This window comes from Podarcis tiliguerta (genome assembly GCF_965153285.1).
Source record: "Podarcis tiliguerta genome assembly, chromosome: 5".
NCBI lineage: Eukaryota > Metazoa > Chordata > Lepidosauria > Squamata > Lacertidae > Podarcis > Podarcis tiliguerta.
The window spans coordinates 21,605,064-21,629,617 of NC_139538.1; the positions used below are offsets into that span (position 1 = coordinate 21,605,064).

General features: G+C 46.2%; 1 protein-coding gene across 2 annotated transcripts in view; it reads right to left on the bottom strand.

Moving 5' to 3' along the window:
* GMPS (guanine monophosphate synthase) overlaps positions 1 to 17,266 on the bottom strand; it is a 43,002-nt gene extending 25,736 nt beyond the window's left edge. Inside the window, exons 1-2 of one of the 2 annotated variants that reach the window (XM_083442744.1) lie at positions 17,122 to 17,266; positions 3,097 to 3,278 (exon numbers count right to left, since the gene is read on the bottom strand). In XM_083442744.1, coding sequence (XP_083298870.1) covers positions 3,097 to 3,278; positions 17,122 to 17,160 — 221 coding nt within the window. In that variant the 5' untranslated portion in view covers positions 17,161 to 17,266. Of the gene's footprint in view, positions 1 to 3,096; positions 3,279 to 14,281; positions 14,606 to 17,121 lie in introns of those variants that run through there. The other variant, XM_083442745.1, reaches the window with a different exon arrangement.
* Positions 17,267 to 24,554: the final 7,288 nt, after the last annotated feature.

Genomic DNA, 24,554 nt, shown 5'->3' on the forward strand with positions numbered 1-24,554 from the left:
CCTTAAGGAGGTGCCCTAATTACTTAAGGCACTTCCTGAATGCTCTAAGCCTATTCCTACCTCCCGAGAGTCTCTGTTAAAGAAACATATAGGTTTTAAGGGGCGGGAGAATTGTGGTACATTTCTTCTGGGACAGAAGCCGTTCAGATGGGCAGTGGGGGTGTACCATTCGCGTGTACCATCACTAAGATTCCTGCTCAGCTCAAAGTTTTACACTTAAAATAGGTTTCTTGGGATAAGGATGGGCTACAACTAAGCTGAGCAGATAGGCAACTAATCGGTTTGTTTTTAATGTGGGAATTTGTAATCAATCTGCGAGCGCCATTTGCTGGATTTCTGAACCAAAGTCCCTGTGCCGTTCATACAAACTATGAATGTTCAGACAGACCATTATTATGTCTACTGTCATCTACAAAAATAAGCAGAAGTGAAGCGGGGGGGGGGGGTGGAGAGAGAGAGAGAATAATCACCCAAGTTTTTTCACTGGAATGCGGAAACGGAGTGTGTGTTTTATACAGCTTCAGCTCAAGGAAATCACAAGCTGTTTATTTGACTTTGTAACAAAAATGGAAAAGTAATATTCCCTGAGGAGAATCGGCATACAGAGGGGGCATTTTCTTCTGTGGATTGAGCTGAAGTTGTGAATGTTTCTGTTGTCACAATCTTTCCAAAGGAAAACAGGCATGTTTTAGAGCAAGACGCAGGCAATCTATGCATCAGGCAAAGAATAATCTGAACAGGAAATTTAGAGAAGACAGTGTTGTCATGGGAAGCCCATTATCTTATGCAGGAACAGATTCCTTGCAAACCTTTGCTCCTGTTGTGAAGACAGACTATCTAGAGAGGAGCTGGGTGTTTCAAACAAGAATGGAAAGGAAGTGGGAGGAAGGAGTATGTGGTTGTTATCCTGCCACATCCCACTACCCCTGGTTTATAGCATCCTAACCCACTTCATGATCACTTCAGGAACTCATGGAACTGGCTGGATTTCCAGACCTCTCTGGGAGGACATTTATGAGGATTACTTTCCTGTTGACAGCCTTGTTGAACTATGAAATGGCCGCACATCATCTACCCGTTCAACTCCTGCCACTCACTCTGTTGACAGAGGCTCCCTCCTTCCATTTAACAGAAGACAGAGCTCTGGTTTTAAACAAAAAAACAAGCAACCAGCTGCAACAATAGCATTTAAAGACTGTGCCACAGAACTGGTAGGTTTAGGAAAACAAGTGTGTACCTGTTGTCTCTGCTGCTACTGCGTCTTTAACATTCTGATAAGAAAAGCTTTTTATGGGGAGGTAAATGGACTTGAAATCTAGGAGGTTTAAGCTGTTACCTTCTGCATTCAATCCTACAAGCATGTTTGAATTCATTCCCAGTGGCAAATCCTAGAGGTGGCTAACCTGCAGACCTTTATTTGTTGGACTCCCAAACCTCATCAGCTCTAGCCAGCATATTCAATACTCAGAGATTATGTGAGTTGTAGACCAGCAACACCCGGGGGACCAAAAGTTAGCCACCACTGGTTTTATCTTAGGCACTAAAATAATATTTTCCTATGGCTGCTGTACCACTCATCTGATTTTTACCAGTAATGCTTGCTTTGACATTGACTGGGTGCCATTTCTCCTGTGAATCTTGTTAGGCCACAATTGTGGCACTGGAAGTTCTAAGTCAAGGTTGCTTCCACCATCCTTGGCCACTGGCTGGGGCTGATGGGAGTTGGAGTCCAACAGCGTCTGTAGGGCCACAGGTGAGCTGCCCCTGGTCTAAGTGTGTGACTGTTCAAAGCAATTGCTTGCTCCTCAACTGAAAGGTCCAGAGGGTGCAATAAGCAAATTGCTTGTTGTCTTTACCCCTCATCTCTCTATTAAGGAATCCTGATGGATTCCACCTTAATACTACTGGGGGAGAAACAGCAGAAAGGTTTCAAGTGAGCTTGTCCTCAGCACACTGATAATACCCAACTTGATCTTTCTGTTCCATTCAGCCCTTACTTCCCACAATCACAGTGTCTCAGTAGAGGGAAAGCAGGTCTTCTGATCTGAAATGGGTCAAGCCAGGAATCCCACCACTGAATTTGAATCTGACCCAGTGTTTGCCATATGTGAAGAAGAAGAAGAAGAAGAAGAAGAAGAGGAGGAGGAGGAGGAGGAGGAGGAGGAGGAGGAGTTTGGACTTGATATCCCACCTTTCACTCCCCTTAAGGAGTCTCAAAGCAGCTAACAATCTCCTTTCCCTTCCTGCCCCACAACAAACACTCTGTGAGGTGAGTGAGGCTGAGAGACTTCAGAGAAGTGTGACTAGCCCAAGGTCACCCAGCAGCTGCATGTGGAGGAGCGGGGAAGCGAACCTGGTTCACCAGATTATGAGTCCATCGCTCCTAACCACTACACCATGCTGGTGCTTCCAGGATGCTGACATTCCAGGATGGTCCTTGATGGGTTGGCTATCCAAATCCCCTCCCTCTCAAGTCTAGAACGCTTTCAGAAGGATTTTGCATGTGTTTTAACATCTGATATGTCGAGTGTCTGATCCAACCTGCATTTGCTTTAAAAGGGGGGGGGGGGGCAGTATGTTGTATGGTCTGTATCATCTCACAATATTCCTGGCAACTGAATGACTAAATGCCCCCTCTATGGAACACTCCCTAAACATAGGAGAAACATAGGTTATAGTGAAGGTTCTAGAGTAGACTTCTATCCTATACTGGTCTTCTGCCTGGCAAGGGGAGCATTCAAACATTCAATCCTACATCTCCACCCTCTAATGCAGTGACGGCCAAATTTAGCCCTCCAGCTGTTTTGGGACTACAGCTCCCATCATCCCTAGCTAACAGGACCAGTGGTCAGGGATCATGAGAACTGTAGTCCCAAAAGAGCTGGAGGTCCAAATTTGGAGAAGAAACCATGTACATTTTCCTCAGTACACCCCTCACTAGGTGTTCCAAAATGATGTTCCAAAGCTAATATCAGAAAATTGATTTGACAGTCAAGTTACTCGTTCTAAAGAAAAGCACCGTGCAAGTCCTCCTTCTGGCTTCCCAGAAGAAGTTCAGAACTTAAAAGGTAAAACACAAAACAGAACAAATCTTACCGGAATCCCTGTTCTTTGATGGCAAAGGCAGGTGTTTCCAAAGGGAATATCTCCGACTGGACAAACAGTTCTCTGACTCGGCGATCTATGACTTTCCCATACTGCGCCCCAGCATCAAGTATCACTACAGCTCCATCGTAGCGGCAGAGACCATCCTTGAGATCTTCTCCAGCATTCTCCAACTGTGAACATGATTTACATAAACACTTTTATCACTCGGATTATCAGCGCAGAGCAAGAACAGAAAATTAAACTACTTTTTAAATGAGAAGTAAGTAGCTAAGTTAATTATTTAAGACACTTGCAAGCTCTTGCTTTGGGAAGTCTCTTGGAATAATTAAGAATGCATGGGATTTTTTTTAATAAAAAAACAACAACCCCCCTAGACTGTAGCATTATATGCAATAAATAGAAAATTTAGGAGAAACACGTTGCATTAGTCAAGTTTAACAGATACTATTTGTTAATGAATATAGATGCAATGTTGGTCATTTTGCACCCCTTCCTAGGGCTCTAATCCTTCCTTCCTTTTTTGCCATTGCTTCTGCTAGAAGCAGCATCTAGCAATTGGCAACACTTTTATGGGAAAGGGTCACCCAAGAGGAGGCCTGTAACAGCCACTCAGCTTGAGCGAAAACGTACTTTCAGGTGAACAGGATGGGAAGATTTTAGAAATGAGATGAGACTGCATCCCTAATCAGGCTAAGGATGTGTCACAATAAATTACTAGCACTAGCTGCAGAGACAGATGGGCTAATAAAATGCATATTTTAGCAACCTTTGTGGATGTATCTGGAAGCGTAGCTTAGAGATTCAGGTGGTATAGGATGTGAAATTGTTTATAATTGTTATAAATATATGTGTGTGTGTGTATGAAATTGTGCAATTGTTTTTATTGTGAAGCTGCTTTGAGGTATTTCAAGGGAAGCGACTGATAGATGGATATAATAATAATAATAAATTTTTATTTTTTATATCCCACCCTCCCCAGCCGAAGACAGGCTCAGGGCGGCTAACAACAATAAAATAATACAACATTCTAAAATCATTTCATTATAAAATTAATTCAAATCAAATTGATGGCAACCATTGGGCTAGAGTTCTATGAAGATTGCCAAAGGAGGGAGTCAGGCTGTGCCCTGGCCAAAGGCTTGGTGGAACAGCTCTGTCTTGCAGGCTCTGCGGAAAGATGTCAAGTCCCACAGGGCCCTAGTCTCTTGTGACAGAGCGTTCCACCAAATCGGAGCCACAGCCGAAAAAGTTCTGGCTCTGGTTGAGGCCAGCCTAACCTCTCTGTGGCCTGGGACCTTCAAGGTGTTTTTGTTTGAAGATTGTAAGTTCCTCTGTGGGACATACCAGGAGAGGTGGTCCCGTAGGTACGAAGGTCCTAGGCCGCATAGGGCTTTAAAGGTAAGTATAAAGGCAAATATAAATAAATGAATTGCACTCATGAAGGGAATAAATGGAGCTACTTCCATACAAATAGGTCTGCCGACTCCATATTACTCTCCTTCACAGTATGAACTGGAATGACTTATGCATTAGGGCTTCAAAACTGGTTTGAAGTCCATATTGTGATATCAGTTTCATCATTTCTGACCTGGCAATATATCACGAATCATGACATGTGTGTGTGCTATGCGAAAACCACAATGAGGGGAAAACCGTGAAGCCGGTCAATGCTTCTCTCAATTCCTGAAGCCCCTGTTAACACAGCTGTCCTCTGCTCCATGCAGTGGGCAGCAAATCACAAAAGCAGTCACTGGCAAAAATCAGGATGCAGGGAAAACTGTGAAGCCAGTCATTGCCTCTACACAGCTCCATCCGTATTTCAGACATTGTGATATATCAGTATAACACAATATTTAGCTGGTGATATATCAGAATGTTGAAAACCAGATTTTGCGCAGCCCTGACACACGCTTTAGTAATTTTAAGAGTCTGACCGCAATCAGAAGAAAACTCACAGACAGAACACTTCCTTTATACTGTACAAAATTAATTGTATGTCATTTGTGAATAATAATAATAAATTTTATTTATACCCCGTCGTCCCCGGCCAGAGCCGGGCTCAGGGCGGCTAACACCAATAAAAAAATCACAGTAAAAACATAAGGGGGGGGGACAATTTAAAATACAGGTTAATATGCAATTTAAAATGCAGCCTCATTTTAAAGTAGCCGATAAATCAAGACCATAAGGGCAGGGAAACATAAGGGTCAGACTGAGTCCAAACCAAAGGCCAGGCGGAACAGCTCTGTCTTGCAGGTCCTGTGGAAAGATGTCAAGTCCCGCAGGGCCCTAGTCTCTTGTGACAGAGCATTCCACCACGTTGGGGCCAGTGCTGAAAAGGCCCTGGCCCTAGTTGAAACCAATCTAACCTCCAAAGTGTCATTTGTGGACCTCAAGGTCCTCCGCAGGGCATACCAGAGGTGGTCCTGTAAGCAATCATTCTTGATTTAAGAAATCGAGGCTGCTATGCATCATTCCACGCATGCTCTTAAGGAAGAGGTACGGAATGGGTACATTAAAATACTGCAGTCAGTCATGTGTCGCATGCATCTCACTCTAATCAAATTGATTTTATAAGAGTGCAACTGGATACAAGATTACAGATTTCGACTGGGTGTTAAGGCAATCTTGTAACGTGTGTGTGACTATAACTGCCAAATGCAAAAGTAACAGAGGATTAAATATAGCAATATCCTCGGGGTTTAGAGGTTTGCAGCGTTTATGTACTACATCTGTTTTCAAAACAAAATACAAAAGGCTCTTCTGCCATACAAGCACAAATGGAACATTTCAGGGGGGTGCATTGGGCAAAGCTTGTTTTTCTACTTCCGTTTACATTCCTTTCCCCTAATAAAGTAGCACTAACGGTGGCTGACAATATTCCAGAAACTTTTATTTCCTCTCCGTTCTCCCTTCTACTCTCCTCCTTCCCCACTTGTGGTCTCCCTCTTGCACGGGACATGGGTGGCACTATGGTCTAAACCGCTTGCCGATCAGAAGGTCGGCGGTTCAAATCCACACGACGGTGGTGAGCTCTCGTTGCTCGGTCCCTGCTCCTGCCCACCTAGCAGTTCAAAAACATGCCAGTGCAAGTAGATAAATAGGTACCACTGTGGCAGGAAGGTAAACGGCGTTTCCGTGAGCTCTGGCTTCCATCATAATGTTCTGTTGTGCCAGAAGCAGTTTAGTCCTGCTGGCCACATGACCTGGAAAGCTCTCTGTGGACAAACACCAACTCCCTCGGCCTGAAAGCGAGATGAGCGCCACACCCCATAGTCGCCTTTGACATCCAGGGGTCCTTTTCTTTTTACCATCCTCTTGCATGCTAACTATGGTTAACATCACAACTTAAGCAAACTGAACTCTAACATAGGTAGTTCTGAACTTTGAAGCCACTGAATTCAGATTCTGGGTAAAACAAACTATGGCTAGGGTTCAATTTTAGCAAGGGCTCTATTTTTATACTTTGTTGTTTCAACTTTTATTTGTGAACTGCCCAGATAACTTTTTAATGGGTTGTACAGAATTGCTGTAAACACACACACAAGAAGAGGAGGAGGAAGAGGAGGAGGAGGAGAAGAGACCAAGGAGTATACCTGATCTCTTTGCCACGATTGGCAAAATGCAAAGTGAGCCATGACAGAACACCAGTGTTATATCAACTGGAGGCACATGACCAAACTTTAACTAGATTTTTTTGCCACTGAATTATTAGAGAAAGGAAATCCCTGCTGTCCTGCCATTAAGTGCCACTTTTCACCTAGCCATTAAGGAGATGAGAATTGTGGAATTTTTTTTTTAAAAAAAATATGGAAGCACACTTGAGTGCTCTCCCAATTCTCCACCATCCTCTGTACCCCTGGCTTGAAGGTTAAAGTCACAGCTTGAACATTCCTGCGCTTGATGTCATATACAGTACTGTATGATGTCAGGCCCAGGACGGTGGCTACAGTTTACCAAAAACTGCCTGATGGGCCAATCTCCGAGGCCTGGCAGGCCTAATTAGCTTGTGAGCCAGAGGTTCTCCCCTGCAATTAAGGTTTAGTATTTATTTAGTGTTTATTTATTAAACTTCATCCAAGGATCGCAAGGTGGTTTACAGTATAAAACCACAAAAAATAATAATGTAACAACAATCAAAATAATACACACACCCCGGCCACACACAGTTGAAAAGGCCATAGAAGGTCTGGCTGAAGAGGAATGTGTTTGCCCAAGGATGTGTAATGAAGGCACCAGGCGAGCCTTCCTGGGGAGAGCATTCCACAAACAGGGAGCCACCACAGAAACAGCCCATTGTCCATGGAGGGAGAACAAAGGAACAAAACTTTTAAGTCTCATAAAGGCAAACTGCTTTCAGGATGTCAATACCATGGGTTGTATTTGCCATGCACTGGAGTTAAGGAAAGTTGCCTATTGCTCAGGCTGATTGAACGGTGAATGGTTAAGTCATGTCATAATACAGGGGTTGGCAAACTACGGCCCCTGGGCAGGATCAGGCCCACCCAGGTCCTAAATCTGGCCCACGCCGTGAAGCCAGAACCTGCCGCGAAGCTAAGACTCCTGGCAATAGCAACGGGAGGAAGAGGCCAAGCGGCGGCGGCTCTGCCAATCAAACACTGCTCCTACTTTACCTCAGCGCGGTGTGGGGACATCTCTGCCAATCAAAAGCCGCAACTGGTTTGATTGGCAGAGCCTCCGCCACTCAGCCTCTTCCACCGCCACCACCACCCTGGCGCTCCTGTGGGCCAGAGAGTGAAGTGGACAAGCTCGCTCTGCCTACCCGCTTCACGAGAAGAAGAAGCAATGGTGGTGATGGTGGCAGCAGCCCCTGGGAAAGTAAGCACAGCGCCTTCTTTCTCTAGGTGGGGAGGATGCTCATTTCACGCCAACACCGCCAGCCCTTCGGCGAATGAGGCAGGCGGCAAACCAAGAAGGTGGCTGGGGCTGGCGTGGGTGAGGAGGAGGACTACTTGTCCCCCTTGCAGTGTGCATAGGAATAGGTAGGTAGGTAGGTAGATAGATAAGATAGTCCGGCCCTCCACAAGGTCTGAGGGACAGTGGACCGGCCCCCTGCGGAAAAAGTTTGCTGACCCCTGTCATAATACCATCATGTGGATTCACTCTAAGTGAATGCAGAGTACTGTGGTCAGTAGCTGCAATAGTAGGATTCTACATGGCACATAGTTTCGAATACAACTGAAATTAGATAAAAGGGAAATCATTAACAAGCTAAGAACATTTGAATTGAAAAACTTCATTCAGGAAAGAAGGCTGTGACGGGAGACAAGGGAGGTCAGAATAAAATTACAATAGGCCCTTTTCTTCCCTTTTCAAGATATCAGATTGTGTAGATTAATTCAAATCACAAGCGTCCGCGCTGAAATAAATCATCTCATTCATGAGAAGTCTGCAGTTATCTGTGACTGATCAACCAAACAAACCAATTACATGATGAAATATTTTTTTTAAGTCATCTCATGATTTGCTTTACTGGCAGTTTCCTGTGCCAGTTCTAGAGATCATGAACACCCCAAATTGAAACAAAGATGAGAGCCCAATCCTATATTAGCCTACCCTGCAAAAGGAACCCCTTCTTTGCTCTAATGTCAAAACACTCAAAACACCAGGACTGGTGTAGCAAAAGTCATTGACATTACTGGTGGGTGGGTGGAATGTGCGGCATGCGCATGCTAACTAGCTATGTAAGTAGCTGGGAAAGGAAGAAGGGAAATAAAGGCATCAAATAAATATAAATCAAATCTATACGCCTTAACTTGCCCCTATACTATGGAATTTCCTCCCCAGAAAGGCACATCTGGTGCCTTCATTGTACAGTTTTCATCATAGGCTTCCTTTACTCTGGCTTTTTGACACCTAAGATATATATATATATTAGGACCCAGCTTCGTCTTCTGATTCTAGATTGTTTTAACTGGTTTTAATGTTGCATTTTTACATCTCTGTAATCCACCCTAGGTACTTACAGAGAAGGATGGATGGGAATTATCATATTCACCACCATCCAAGATTATTTTGCACTGAAAAATGAGTATCACAAGTAATTTTAAATGCCATTTGACCAGGTGATGTTAAAAAAGCTTTTGCTGGCAGACACGAAAGCCCAAGTAAAAAGTGCAATTTCTACATAATATCAACCACAGGGCTAAAGGTTGATTTGGACCTTCCGACCACAACATTCTCAGAATCAGCATACTTAGGGATAATTAACAATTTAAGGCAAACAGATTCCCAGCATTAAATGAAGTCCGTTCGACATGCTTGACACATACGCTCAGTCATCTCAATTCAGAGAGCTGTTCTGAGTTCACAGATGCCAATGTTCATACAGAATTCTCCCCCTGCCCTTTTGTTTCTAAGTTGAGAAACTTAGCGGTGGACATGGAAGGTCGTCCATACAGGAGCAATTCTCTGTATCTAATGCATCTTCCCACAGCCCATCTGCCACATTCACTTTTTACAAGGCAAATCCACTGGTTACATCGTGTGGAGAACATTTCTTATACTTTCCCTAGTGACAGCTATGTGTTTAACTTATCACGATGACTGTTAGTTGTCAAACCTCGTACCTGACAAGGCTTGGTCATAACAAACGTCCCCAACGTGGAACTGGCAAGAGGAAGTAATTGGGAAATTGATTCAAAGATGAATGCGGAAAGGGGTGGGGGCTCAGTCTGACAAAATCATAACGTTCAAGTTCCCCAAAAAGAGCAGCAGTACCCACTCACCCACCTATGAGCACAGACTCCCAGGAAGCTACAGCTGATCAAGGATAATTCAGTTTCCCTAACACAAGGGAGGGGGAGAGAACAGTCTGTCTTCATCTGCACACATTATACAAGGCTTCCCTAATCTGGTACCCTCCAGATCTCTTGGACTGCAGCTCCTGTCAGCCTTAGGCAGCATGGTCAGTGCTCAAGGATGCTAGGGCTTGTAGCCATGTCAAACTGGCACCAGAACTGCCACTGAGTTTGTGATTTGGATGTTATGACAGGGATGAGGAACTGTGACCCTCACAGCTACTGTTGTGATTCCAGCTCCACAGTCACAGCCAGCTTCACCAATGGTCCCAGAAGTTGGAAGTTGTAGTCTGACAGCATCTGTTAGGTACCAGGCTAGGGAACGGCTATATTATATACCACATGGGTACCCACTTTCCATAGCCACAAAGAGGAAACTGTGGAGGCATCATGGAGAAAGCTAAACTGCTACCTGAAACCATCTAGAAAGACATACCCCCTAGAAAAGTTTTGAAAGAAGGGGGACAGTCCCCTAGCATTCTAATTGGATAACCCAGTGTTGTCAGTGAACACAGCAGCCTTATAAAAGATGCCATAGAGAACACCTTGCTCATCGTTCCTCCTGCCAGAAAGCATTTAGAAAACTCCAGTATTACCAGGCATATGCAGCTAACAGCAAACAAGCTTTCTAAAATGTTATACACATGCATGTTTTTAAAAGGGAGGGCAGGCTGCATTCCTGTGCAAAGTGAGTTACACAACCCCCATTGACTTCAATGGGTTCACAAAACCCTGCACAGAATCAGGCTGAAACAAAGGCAAAAATCGTCAGAAGATTTGTGCAACAAGGAGTTCAAAGCTTCCTTATGAAGAGACTGGAGAGAAATCTACTAATATAACAGGTTCATAGTCTGGGAAAACTTTCTGAAAACTGAACACTTTCACAGCTCAGGCTGCAAAGGTTTTTTGTGTTGCGACCTGTATACACTTAAGAACTGGAAGTGCAAAGAAAAAGTAGCCGAATCTTCTGCGGAGAAATGAGAAAACAGAGCAGAATTACTAAGAACATGTCCAATAAAAATGCTACGGTTGACACAGTTGGTGTTAGCTGGTTGTGCGCTGCATATTCTGATCACTCTCACTCTTATTCATACATGCTTATTTCACTCATTCACCCCCACATTGCAAAATTAGGTGGGTTACATCAGCTAGGCAGCCACTGTTCTCTACCATACAAAATGACCCACCAGATCAGAATACTGCAAGTCTATAAAGGCAAGCAAGGCATTTACAAGAAGGCAATGCCAGCCTCTGGAACAAATGCTCACTGGGGTAATCTATCAAGAACATGCAACACCTTTGTTAAGAGTGTGGTGAAGTTTGCTGGGACTCAGGTAAGTCCTTTAAGTTTTTGCACCAGTTCTCTGGAATTCTCTTGTCTCAAAACAGTGTTCGAAATTAGCCAGGTGCATTTTGCACCTGGCTCTCGACCACTTGCGACCAAGTGAAGGTGCCTGGGCACCAGGATGGTGCCTGTTATCTCCACCATCTGAAGAGGCATGCCTGGGGATCCTTGGATCTGGACTGTTTTCACACATTAACACCCCATCCTGTAGAATTCTATCTGTTATATTTTATCTGCACAGTCAGAAAATGAATTTCTGGAACCAAAATGCTTTTTCTGTGCAGCCTGAGCAGCAGGAAAAGAAAGAGAGGTTGGAATAGGCCAATATTTATGTGGACTGTCCCTGGATCAAGTTGCTTTTCTTCTTTAAGTTCTCAAAGCTCTTAGCCTAGCTCAAGGTTACCATCTGAACTAGCCAGATGTTTAACTGAGAATCAATCACAGTCTGTCCATCTAAGACTTTAGAACTGTCTTGCCCCAAAATAGCAACTAGACGTTTTGCCAACTGTAACCCCGGTTTAAGGATCCATTTGGCACCTAGCTTATCTCATAGAACAGGGTATATCATAGAATCATGGAGTCTATGGAAGGGAACCTAAGGATCATCTAGTCCAACCCCCTGCAATACAGGAATATGCTGCTCTCCCTTATGGGATTAAACCGGCAACCTTGGAGGTTGTCAGCACCACGCACTAACCAACTGAGCTACGTCTTATTCATCTTGAGTTTCCAACACTGCCTCAAAAGTGAAGCAACTTCCAACACTGTGCTGTTTTTTTTAATCTGTTTTCTTTACTCCTGTGCTTTCTCAAACCAGTCTATTTTATTTCTGTTACTTTTAATGTTTCTTGATCTTCATAAAATCATAGGACCGTAGAGCTGGAACCAGGTCATTTAGCAATGGGTTTTATATTTCTATTTCTGCACACTGCTTGGGCATTCTCTGGGCACTTTATAAATTATGAAATAAACGATGTCTCTTCCATACCATTAATGCCTTTAATCTGAAACATTTGCTCAGTGGTAGAGCATCTGCTTTGCATGCAGAAAGTCCCAGGTAGGCTTGGGAGCATCTCCAGGTAGGCCCTGGAGAGAGACCCATGTCTGAAATCCTGCAGACCTGGTGTGTGCAATACTGAACTAGCAGGACCAATGGTTTAATTCAGTGTAAGGAAACTTGCTACACTCCCCTTCCCCAGATTATTTGAAGAGCCAGAAAAGGGAATTCCAAGGGAAAGAGATTGTGCCCATTTGATTCAGTCTAGACAGGATAGACAAATAGGATTTTGGCTATTTCCCCCCACCATCTAGTAGCATATTACCAGTCTAGTAACGTCTCTGCTACTAAATCAAATGTACAAAGTTTTCTCTAACAGGAAAAAAGGCCATGAGGTCTGACTCAACAGACATAAGCCATTCCAATCCACTTATGTCCCTGCTTATTATTTATTAAATGTACACATCATTAGCATCCTCTGAAATAGCCTAATATTGGAGCGCATCATTCCTCGGTCTGCTTGGTAAAATGTAAACTTTATTGCTTTTGAATAAATTCTAGCTTTGCCATCTATACAGAACTTCAAAGTTCTGAAAACTCTTATTTGGGAATTAGGGTTGCATTCGAGACACAGACTTGTAACATATTTGCTGTATCAAAAAGGGGGGAAGTGTTGCTTTCAAGTTAAGTCTGGGGTGCCCTGGGGAACAACCATCAGACAACATAGAAGCAATTTGGGCATACGAGTGAAACTTTCCAAAGGTGAACCCGGAGAGTTGTCTCCACCCCACCCCTGACCCATGCTCAACAAGGAAGGAAAGAGCAATTCCTCCAAGACTTCTTACCGTGCCAGTATTAAAACTTCAAAACGTCCCTGTTCTCAAAGTTTCTCAGACGGGTTAGACACACTTTACAGACAAGCATGCACTCAAAAGTAAGTGTGTGTGTGTGAGAGAGAGAGAGTGTGTGTGTGTGTGTGTGTTGTGCAAAGCCTTTGACCATCCCCATAAGCAGAGTTTAAGGGGTGTTAGAACTTACAGGCAACTGTAAAAGTACGAGGATGCAGTAAAAAAAGTATTATTTTTTTGCCGTGGCAGAGCCCACCACACTTCTTAAACACTGTTTCCGTCAGGTAACAAATGCCCACACACAAATCCTCATCTAAAAGGGGGTTAACTGCCCCATAACAAGCAGGGGAGGGGGGGTAACTGCCCCATAACAAGCAGCTGACATTGCTTAGGCTTATGGATGGAAGAGGTCTTTCGAAAAGAATCAGACTTGAGCAAAAGTTCTTTATCTCTCCTACCCCCCCCCAAATAATAATAATAATACAGCCCGCTCTGCCAGTGGCATAGGAGGTGATTACCTTCCTTTGACCAGTAATAGGGGTGCGTGGGTGGGGGGCAAGAAAAGAAAGAGAAAGTGGGGGGGGCTCGTTCTGCCAGGCAAGGAGGCAGCAGCCGCAGGAGCAAAAACAGCCCATGTGGGGCAAGTGGCAGCGGGAACGCGCCTGGAGGGGAAGGGGAGGGACTACCGCGGACTTTGGGGGCCGGGCGCTCGGCGAGCTCCTTCCTTCCCGGGTGCCCGCGCTGGGGGAAGCGGGTGCCAGCCACCCTCCCTTCCTCTTCCTCCCCTCCCCCCGCGCCTTTTCTCCCCATGTGCCCGGCGTGAAGCAAAAGGGGGACGCCGCGCAAATGGAGAGGGAGAGGGGTGTCGTTTCCTGAAGAGGCGAAGCTCCGTGGGGGTGTTTTGCTTGGGTGGGTGGGGGGCCACCCTAGAAGGAGGTGGAAGCCGCGCGGGGAGCCGGGCTCGCCCTTCGCCCCAGATGGCTCCCGCCTCCGGCACGACGCGCCGCCGCCGCCACACACAAAGCCCCCCGGAGGAAGCTCGCCCGGCAGGGCCGGCGGAAGGCGGAGGGGCCGCGGCGCCGCTCTCCCTTCCCCGCCTGCCTCGCTCGCTCTTCCCCCTTCGCCTCCCCGTCCCTCCCGCCGCCGGCGCCGCGGCACTGACCTTGGCGTCTCCATTGCACACAGCCATAGAGCCGGCCGGGGTTGGAAACGCCGGAGGCTTGGAGGGGGACGAGCTGCTGCGCGCCCGGGTCCGTGTGCGCACAGCCGCCGCCGCTGCCCGAGGGAGAGGGCGCCGGGAAGCAGCGCGCAACGAGGCGGGCGGGAAGGAGGACGAGGCTACCGAGGGGCCGCCGCTCTTGCTGCTGCTGCCGCCGCTGTGCTGCCTCTCCGCGGCCGAGATGAGCTAATCCTGCCCGCCCGCCCCGCCAGGACGCGCCGCCCGCGAGGAGGAGCCCGGCGCCCCGCGGACCGCCTTCTTCGGCGCCGGGCGGGAGAAGAAGGGCAGGAGCGAGAGCGGCGCGCCGAGCCGAGCCCGCCCACTGGCGGACGGAGAAGGCGCGGGGAGGCCGCCGGGGGAAGGGAACGCAATGCTATCCATTTATAGAAAGAGGGAGACTCGCCCGTGGGCTGTCCGCGCGGCTCGAGGAATAAAGGCTGGCATGAAAAGAGGGAAATGCAGGTTTTGGAGTTTGGGGTTTTTTTGCCCCGCTTAGAGGGCCGCGATCCTCGGCACGCTTTTTTTACCCGAGGGTAAATGCAGCCAGTTGCAGTTGCGCCCGGCCGGAGGGAAAACGGGAAGAGGGAGTTCCTACCCAAAGTCTCGAGGCATGTAAAGGGTTAAAAAAATATGTCACGGCATCAGCTTTGCAGAGTCCGCGAAAGCCATGCCACCAAAAAATTGTCTTTGGGGTGTCTCGATCTTTTTGTAAACCGCTTTGATGGGTTGGGTTTTGATGATGATGACAATATTTGTAACCCGCCCATCTGACTGGGTTGCACCCGCCACTTTTTAGCAGTCAAGCGGTGTATAAATGTTATGCAGTAAATAAATAAGATGCTCCCTGCATAGCAGGGGTGAGGAAGCTGAGATCATCCGAGTTGCTGCTGGACTTAGACTCCCTTCAGACCCGGTGGTCACAGATGATGGGAATTGTAGTTCCAGAGGGTCTTCAGCCTTTGATGTGCTGCTTAAGGCAACTAACCGAATGGCCAGATTTCCTGCCTCCTTCCACCATCCTATGAGGGTTTACCCAAACTTGGGTCGCCAGCTGTTTTTTGGACTACAGCTCCACTGGACCTGCTGGCTAGGGATGATGGGACTTGTAGTCCAAAAACAGCTAGAGACCTAAGTTTGGGAAAGCCTACATAGATCAACTAAATTTTGTTTTGAAGGTGCCGCAAATGGGGCAGGAGTCAGGGTATAAATATAAAAAAAAATTATTTTACATCTACTTTAGCTTAAAAACGTAAAAAATTGTCCCCCTGTCTTGTGATTACCTCACTAGGAACCTGCTTATGAACCTGAATGTACATTGGCCACAGGCTTCATCCCAGGATGTGTCTGAGGCAAGTACGTAGTCCTCAAGAAATCTGAAGCAAAAGGGAAGCAGGGTTCTTGATCAAACATTACTAATTTATTTATTGCATTTATATGCCACCTTTTTTTCTTTTTTATATATAATTTTTATTAAATTTCCTGTTTTACAATATAGATTATTCATTTAAACAACCTTAATGTATCAGTGACTTCCCTTCTTCTCTTTCCATGGTTCATTTTGCATAACAAATCCCTACATATTTTACATAAATTACTAAACTATTCAGTATTGCATTATTACATCCATCAAAACTTACTTATTACATCCATCAAAACTTACTGTTGAATTTATCTTAATGCTGCCAGCCTTTTCAGCTATATACAACGGTTTCCCATATATTCAGTAAACATTTTCCAATCTTCTTTAAACATATGTTCTTCTTGTTCTCTTATTCTGTATGTTAGGTCTGTAAGTTGCACATATTCCATCAGTTTAAGTTGTCACTCTTCTTTGGTTGGGACCTAGCTCATTTTCCATTTTGGGACTAACAAAACACAGGCTGCAGTAGTGGCATACATAAATAACCTTTTTTGACACCTGGGAATTTCCGTCTGAATTATCCCCAACAAAAAAGACTGGTTGTTTGTTTTTTTGGGAAGTGCTTTGAAACATTTTTTTTTCAATTCATTATAAATTATTTCCCAATAGTCTTTTACCCTTTTACAGGTCCACCACATATGAAAGAACGTACCCTCAACCCCATTGCATCTCTAGCACTTATCTGATTCAGTGTTAAATACCATCTGTAAATCATTTTCAAGTAGTTCTCCGTCATATATGCCACCTTTTTCTGCAAGGAGCTCAAGGTGGCATACATGCTGTAACCCTGATTTAATCCCCACAACAAACCTGTGAGGTAGGTTAGGCTGAGAGTCAGTGACTGGCCCAAGGTGAGCCGAGTGTGGATTTGAATCACGGTCTCCCAGCTAATAATCAGACACTCTAACCACTACGAAATGAAAACTGCCATACTATCCCCTAAATTTGGCGCTGTGGTCTAAACCACTAAGCCTAGGGCTTGCCGATTGGAAGGTCGGTGGTTCAAATCCCCGCCACGAGGTGAGCTCCCATTGCTCGGTCCCTGCTCCTGCCAATCTAGCAGTTCAAAAGCACACCAGTGCAAGTAGATAAATAGGGACTGCTCTGGCGGGAAAGTAAACGGTGTTTCCATGCACTGCTCTGGTTCGCCAGAAGCGGCTTAGTCATGCTGGCCACATGACCCAGAAGCTGTATGCCGGCTCCCTTGGCCAATAAAGCGAGATGAGCGCCGCAACCCTAGAGTCGTCCGCGACTGGACCTAACGGTCAGGGGTCCCTTTACCTTTTACCATGGGAAGGGGTCTATGTGTGTTGTACCTCTGCTCTGAAATCTCTGCTCCAGGGAGTGGAATGAAATATAGTACCTTGGATGCTATCCACTTGAAAAAGAAAAAGGAAAACATTTTTGCTGGCACCAAGACAGGGGTAAACTGCCCCACTCCCACGTTGTTCCCCAAGAGCAGCAGATTAGGCTTTGGGTCTGCAGAGGCAGAAGTAACAAGAGATCTGAGGTGGCATAATGGACAGTACCACTTCAGACTGCAGGTGGTGGTGGGTGCCTTTCAGGATTGCTGCCTTGCATCAAAGAATAATAATTCCTCCCCTTCAAGTCCCAAATGAGTACAGCTGGGAACACTCTGAGCCAGACCTCCTTTTGCAAGTGTGCGTGGTGTTTTTTTAAGGAAACATTTTAAAGGGCCATCCCCGCCTGCAAAATGAAATGGCACACTCAGCTCTGCCATGCATCAGAATTCTTCCACCTCACAATAGCTCTGTTTTCACCTTTGTTATGTATTCTGAGAGTAGGAGCAGGACCCTGCTGGCTGGCCTGCCTCCCTGGTCTCCACATGTTGAGATGAAGGCGACAACAGGCACTATTGTGCACAAATAGTACCTGGTGCAATAACCCTCTTCATGTGTTATCATAGAATCATAGAGTTGGAAGAGACCACAAGGGCCATCGAGTCCAACCCCCTGCCAAGCAGGAAACACCATCAGACCACTCCTGACATATGGTTGTCAAGCCTCTGCTTAAAGACCTCCAAAGAAGGAGACTCCACCACACTCCTTGGCAGCAAATTCCACTGTCGAACAGCTCTTACTGTCAGGAAGTTCTTCCTAATGTTTAGGTGGAATCTTCTTTCTTGTAGTTTGGATCCATTGCTCCGTGTCCGCTTCTCTGGAGCAGCAGAAAACAACCTTTCTCCCTCCTCTATGTGACATCCTTTTATATATTTGAACATGGCTATCACATCACCCCTTAACCTCCTCTTCTCCAGGCTAAACATGCCCAGTTCCCTTAGCCGTTCCATTATGAAGGGGCAGGCAGCAGCATTGAGAGGCCTAGCTCTGCCCTTTCCTGGTCATTTGGGTTACCCTCAATTTGCAGTGATTGCCTCTACATGAGGCACCTTAGAAACCTGGAAAATCAATGTTCAGGGAGCCTCCACGAGTGCTGAAGGCCCGCCCCCCACCCCTCCACTTCAGACCAGACCACAAGTTTAGGGCAAGGGCAGAGTAAGCGTGCTTTTCCTTGCTGCCCACCTCATGTGTTTGGTTTACTCTGAATCATAACACCCAAGGAGGGCTTGTGTGCATTCAATCATACACATGTGGAACCCTTTCTCATCACCACTTGAATGTTTGGAGCTTGTAGGTGAGGACAGGGGCTACAATCTCTGTCTCCACATACAGTGGTACCTCAGGTTACATACGCTTCAGGCTATATACGCTTCAGGTTACATACGCTTCAGGTTACATACGCTTCAGGTTACAGACTACGCTAACCCAGAAATAGTACCTCGGGTTAAGAACTTTGCTTCAGGATGAGAACAGAAATCGCGCAGTGGCAGCAGGAGGCCCCATTAGCTAAAGTGGTGCTTCAGGTTAAGAACAGTTTCAGGTTAAGAACGGACCTCCGGAACGAATCAAATACTTAACCCGACGTACCACTGTACTAACTGAACGTGTAGACCAGGGGTGACTAACTTTTTAATTGGCTCAGGGGCCAAAACCGCCTAGGGGCCGCATGGCAGTGGTAGGTGTGGCCAGCCACCCCACACTATCATGTCCACCACACAAGCTCACACACCCCTTATCAGCTAAATGAGGGCTATCTCCAAACATAAAATGACCAATCTGCATCAAACTCTACTCATAAAATGATCCCCCTGCAATTTGCATTCCCCACTCCCAACTTGGTGCTATGTCTGCTTTAATTCTTTGCCTTTCCAAAATTGAGGGGTAGAGGTCTTGGGGTGAGAAACCTTTGCTTGGGGAGGTGGGGGGCTGGACCAGGCCCTCTGAAACTGGGAGTTAGCCTTCATCTCACTTCTCACAGGGGAGCTAACACTGCATATGAAGTCTTCTTTTCTACCAGAGAATGGAATTGGGTCCTCTAACATCTATGGTCCTGTCTAGGTCAAGGAAAGGAAGCCGGGCTGCTCTGGAATCAGCCCACAAAACACCTGTTTCTAACTTTTCTGTTTGTTTTCCCTATGATAGGAGTTGCACCCTGCTCACTGCAATGGTTCTCAGCATTGTCACATTATTTGAGTGGCAGCTCTGCAAAGACAGCTGCTGAGGGTGGTGAAGCAAGGCCACTCAAAACCAGACAGGAAGCAAGACTTTGCCATCTTCCTTTTCCAGTGGCTGCCCTTCACTAACCTGGCACCTTCTCGATATTTTGGACTACAGCCCCCATCAGCCTCAGCCAGTCGGACTGTTCTGGCTGGGGCTGATGGGAACTGTAGTCCAAGACATTTAGAAGATGCCACATTGGTGAAGATTGCCTTAAAAAGAGCTCTTCTCCCGGCCTAGGATGCCCCTCAGAACCAGCATAGGGCCTGGAAAACACCCTTGGAACACCTTTACAACTTCACTCCATACCTTCATAGATCCAACCCTTCTTGTCCACACCAAAATTTGAGCCACGGTTCAAGGGGCTTTTGGGTGATCATTTATTTCCTTTATTTTGCAATCAGGTCTGGCACAAAGCATTTTGCTGCCTGAGGTGAAGGGCAACATACTCAACAATTTCATATACAGAAAGAAGCTGGATTGACAGTTAAATCTAATTTCAACACTGGTTGAAACACATCTTCCACAACATCTGAAGGCAGTGGGCTAGCATAGTGGGTGGATGCCAGGCCATGCAGCGCAAACACAACTCTGCCCTTCAACATTTTGCCCACACTCCCCATCCTCCATCATCTGCCACCTGAGGCAGCTGCCTCAGTCTGCTTAACAAAAGGGCCAACCACGTCTGCAATATTCTTAAGGGTTTTTAACTCCTCCTTGTTAAGGCTGAAATACACTGTACACTGATATTTTCAATGGATGAAAATCATTCAGATTTTGGTTTAGCCGAGTCCTCAGGTTCACTTTAAGTACACAAATGGCTTTGGCTTTGTTACGTTAGTTTGATGTTTAGCAAACTGAAAGTTCAAGCTGGATTAATTGGCAAGTCAACAGCTGAAGTTCAAGGTTGGTGGATTAGATGGTTTTGCATGCAATCAGACTTTGCAAAAGAGCTGACCTTGCCAAAAGCAAATCAGACATTTTAGCGGCAGCCCTGAAAAGACTTTCAGTCCCTTAAATCTCAAGTGGACCCACGAGGCTTCAATACCACTGTTGTTGAGTGCTTTCAGCACTTGTGACCAAGTCTACCTAAATCTTCTGAATGCTTTTGGCTACTTCCATAAGAGTCCCTTACATCTTCCCCCCAATTCAAAAAAATAAAAGTATCTGTGTGTGGTTATTGTTACACCAAACCATGTTCGGATGTTACTGTTTTCATCTCTCAATCTGCAATCCTAAGTATACTTTCTTAAAACTAATTTCCATAAGGAAATCAATTAGATTTATTTTCAAGCAAGTCTGAAACTCTTTGAATGCGTACGTAGGAATATGTTTACTTCGTATTTGAACAGAAACATAAGAATTATTGAGCTAAAACAATGTGCTCCTTTTCATATTGAAAAAGAAAACCACACTGAGTTCACCGGGGCAGGCCCAAGACATATTGCTGCCTGAGGCAAAACAGAAAATGGCACAGCCCACAGGAATTGTAGTTTGCTAAAGGTGCTGCTTTAGAGCAGACTTCCTCATCCTCGGCCCTCCAGATGTTTTGAGACCACAATTCCCATCATCCCTGACCACAGGTCCTGCTAGCTAGGGATCATGGGAGTTGTAGGCCAAAAACATCTGGGGGGCCGAGGTTGAGGAAGCCTGCTTTAGAGCATGGATAGAGAATATCAGGCTCAGAGACCAACAACAGACCTCTAAGCTGCTCTGCTGGGACTCAGGCCACCCTCTCTCCATTCCTGCTTTGCACCCTCCTTGAGTGCCTTTGACTGATGGTGAGGGGAGAGACTCCATCAGGCAAGGCCTCCTTCCACCTGCCTTGCCCCACCCTCTAGTCTCTGCTTCTCAATTTGTATAGTATTATTTTATGTACTGTGGCTTGCCGTTGTTTTATTGCTTATAGTTTAGAAATTATTTATTGTAACTGTTGAGTGGATTTTATATGTCATTATTATTTAATACTATTCTAATGATTGTTGAATGTGACTTTTTGATGTAGGTTGCCTATTTTAAAGTTATGTTTTACTATCACATTTTTGTATTGCATTAGATTGTTATAAGATGTACATGTTTTGTTTCTTCAGCTTGTAAACCGCCTTGAGTATTGTAAGATAGAAAGACGGTATACAAATTAAAAATGGTGGTGATGATGATGACTGAAAGCAGGAAAGCCAGGGTTGCAAAATGGGGAAGGAAAACGGGGGAGCCAGAGGGGTAAAACGGAGAATGAAAATGCAGCAGGGAGAGGAGAAGGAAAGTAGGAAAGCCACAGGGACAAGATGGAGGACAAGAGTGGCAGGGTGAGAGAAAGCCAGGGGAACAAAAAGGAGAACGATAAAGGAGGGTGCTTTCCTGCCAAAACTGCTCCGGGGAGAGGGAGGAGGCATTGCCGCTGCAAACAAGCAAGCAGGCAGCAGGGTGGCACAGTACCCAGATGCAAATTTGCTGCCCCACCCAGAGTGTGTCAAGGCAGGAATTGGGAGTAGGTCAGCAATAACTCACAAGGAGTCAGTGAAGTTAACTCTCTGTTTAAAGAAACAAATACAGCTAAGGCCTAGTGAGTATAGCAACTCTTCCCAGTAGGTCTTGTACCAATGAGACAGTTGCGAGGACTGAAGGTCCCCACCTTCCCACAGCTCTCTAGGTTTCTCCCCACCCTAGGTCTTTCCCAAGTAACCTGAGGCTCCTTCTTCTTGCCTGTCTCTGCTCTGCCCTCTTCATACCTCTGAAGGTTCAGGGAGACTGAGGGGGGGAAAGCTGGTTGCAGCAGGAAGGGGAGACACCCCCCTGGCTTCTTCACCATCTCGACTCACCTCTGCCCCTTGGCCCACCTCCTCTCCAGCCTCCACTTTTGCCTCTGATTCTGGGCTGCTCTCTGCCACAACCTCTTCCTGCTCACTAAAGCAGGCATAGGCAAACTTGGCCCTCCAGATGCTTTGGGACTACAACTCCCATCATCCCTAGCTAACAAGACCAGTGGTCAGGGATGATGGGGATTGTAGCCCCAAAACATCTGGAGGGCCAAGTTTGCCTGTGTCTGCACTCAAGCCTGTTGCCTCTTCAGCTAACACCATCTCCTCCCAGTCTGCTCCTTCTCTCTCCAAGCACACATTGCCGTCCCACCACCAACCCCCTGGCTCTGAGCCTTCTTCCCCTGGGAGCTCCCTTGGGGGTTCCCCAGTTGGGGCCTCCCACCACCCCTCTTCAGCCAACCAGTCCATGACAAGTGCCGCTTGAGGCAGCTGACTCAGAAAGCCTCATGGTAGTGCCGGCTCTATTACAATGCAGTACAGTCATACCTTGGGTTACAGATGCTTCAGGTTGCATTTTTTCGGGCTGCAGACCACCAAAACCCAGAAGTACTGGAACGGGTTACTTCTGGGTTTCGGTGGTCGCGCTTTGCGCACACATAGACACACCGAATCGCAACCTATGTATGCGCAGACGCACCAGAGCGGGTTGTGGATGCTGCGGGTTGCGAACGTGCATCCCACATGGATCACGTTTACAACCCAATCGTCCATTGTATTAAAAATGGTTTTAAATGACTTGGCACAAAGGGATCTCTCCTGCCCATTTAAGGTGCTTTCGCCTGAAAAGGTGAACAAGCAGAAACCTAGCTAACCAGGGCAAATTCAGTTTGAAAGTTTCCTGACAAAATCCTCTATCCCTCCTAACAGTGATACTACTGCAGCTTACCTGGATGGGGCTGGGGTGTGGCAAGGGGATGGTGAGGTCCGGGGTGCACTGGTGCGCCACTGCTGCCAATCTGATGTTTCATGCAATGTGATGCTACAGCCCCAACCTTGTTGCTGATCTACTCTGCCCTGCCCAGGTAAGCTGCAGTGTCACCAGTGTTAAGAGGGTAGCTGAATGATTCTGCCCAGTCCTACTGGCCACTACTGATTTTGCCCTAAGCTCCCAGCTGTGTATCTGTTTCTAAGCCCTTGGTTTTTGAATGCAACCTAAAGGAAAGATAGGTACAATTTCTCTCCCTCTTTAATTCTCCTTTTCAAATTGCATTTCCCCCCATTCCCCTCCACCTCCTCTGAAGCTGAACTGCACAACCATAACATAACCCTGCTTTCTCTCTCTGTTCCTTGAAAGGCTTCAACAGTCCATCAGTTAATTGCTTCTTTTAATATATTCTTCCAATAAACCCTCATTTGTAGAAAAGCTCTGATTTCATCTCCATTGCTCTCCTGAATACATTGCACGGGCGCTCTGCTGTCTAGTCTAAACAATCCAGAGTTACTCACACTTGACTCCTTTTGTGTTATGCCAGTGTTTTGATTCCCGGTTCTGCTCAACCAGCCAGATAACAGCCTGTCCTCTAGCAGAACAGAGCAAGGGTCGTGGTGGAAAATGGTCTCTTTAGATGTGATTCATCTTCATTCATTATTCCCTGAAGAAGAATAAACAGTCTGCAGATGTGCTTGGAGATTTTGTTTTGAAGGTGGACGAACAGGCAATGCCACGCCATATATCAGGGATGCTGGTTCCCTCAGCCTCTCTTGGATAAACACCATTTTGCTTATCCATGCTTCATTCGTTTTCCACTGCCACCAATTCACTCTGAACGTTTTCAAAAACCTCCTAGCACCTGGTACAGAAGGCTTAAGTGTGAGAGCTGGACACCAACACTAAAAACAGGATAAACCTTAAACTGAGGTTGTTGATTTATTAAAGGAATACTGTGTACTATGCACTGTGAGTAAACTGCTCCTGTGCCTGAGAAAATGGTCGGGATGGGGTTGCACGCCCCCTGATTTTTGCAGTCTGTGGTGCTGCTTCTGAATCCAGCTCTGTCACTGGAGACTCAGGTAGCTTCAATGGCTAGATTTGCCAGCTGCAGCTTGTTTAACAGCTATGGCCATTCTTGGATGGGGAAAGCCTTGCCATGGTACTTTATGCATTCGTTACTTCAAGACTGGAGGGCTGCCCTGTGTGGGGCTTTCCTTATGCATGATCTGGGAGCTGCGGTTAATGCAGAATGCTGCAGCACGATTGCTGACAGGAGTGAGGCCTTGTCATCATATAACACATATGTTCAGAGATCTGCACTCGTTGCTGATTTGCTACCAAGCCAGGATCAAAGCGTTTTTATTAGTACAGTGGGTGCTCAGGTTGCGAATGTGATCCATGCGGGATGCATGTTCGCAACCCGCAGCATTTGCAACCCGTGCCTGCGCTCTCGCGTGTTGCGATTTGG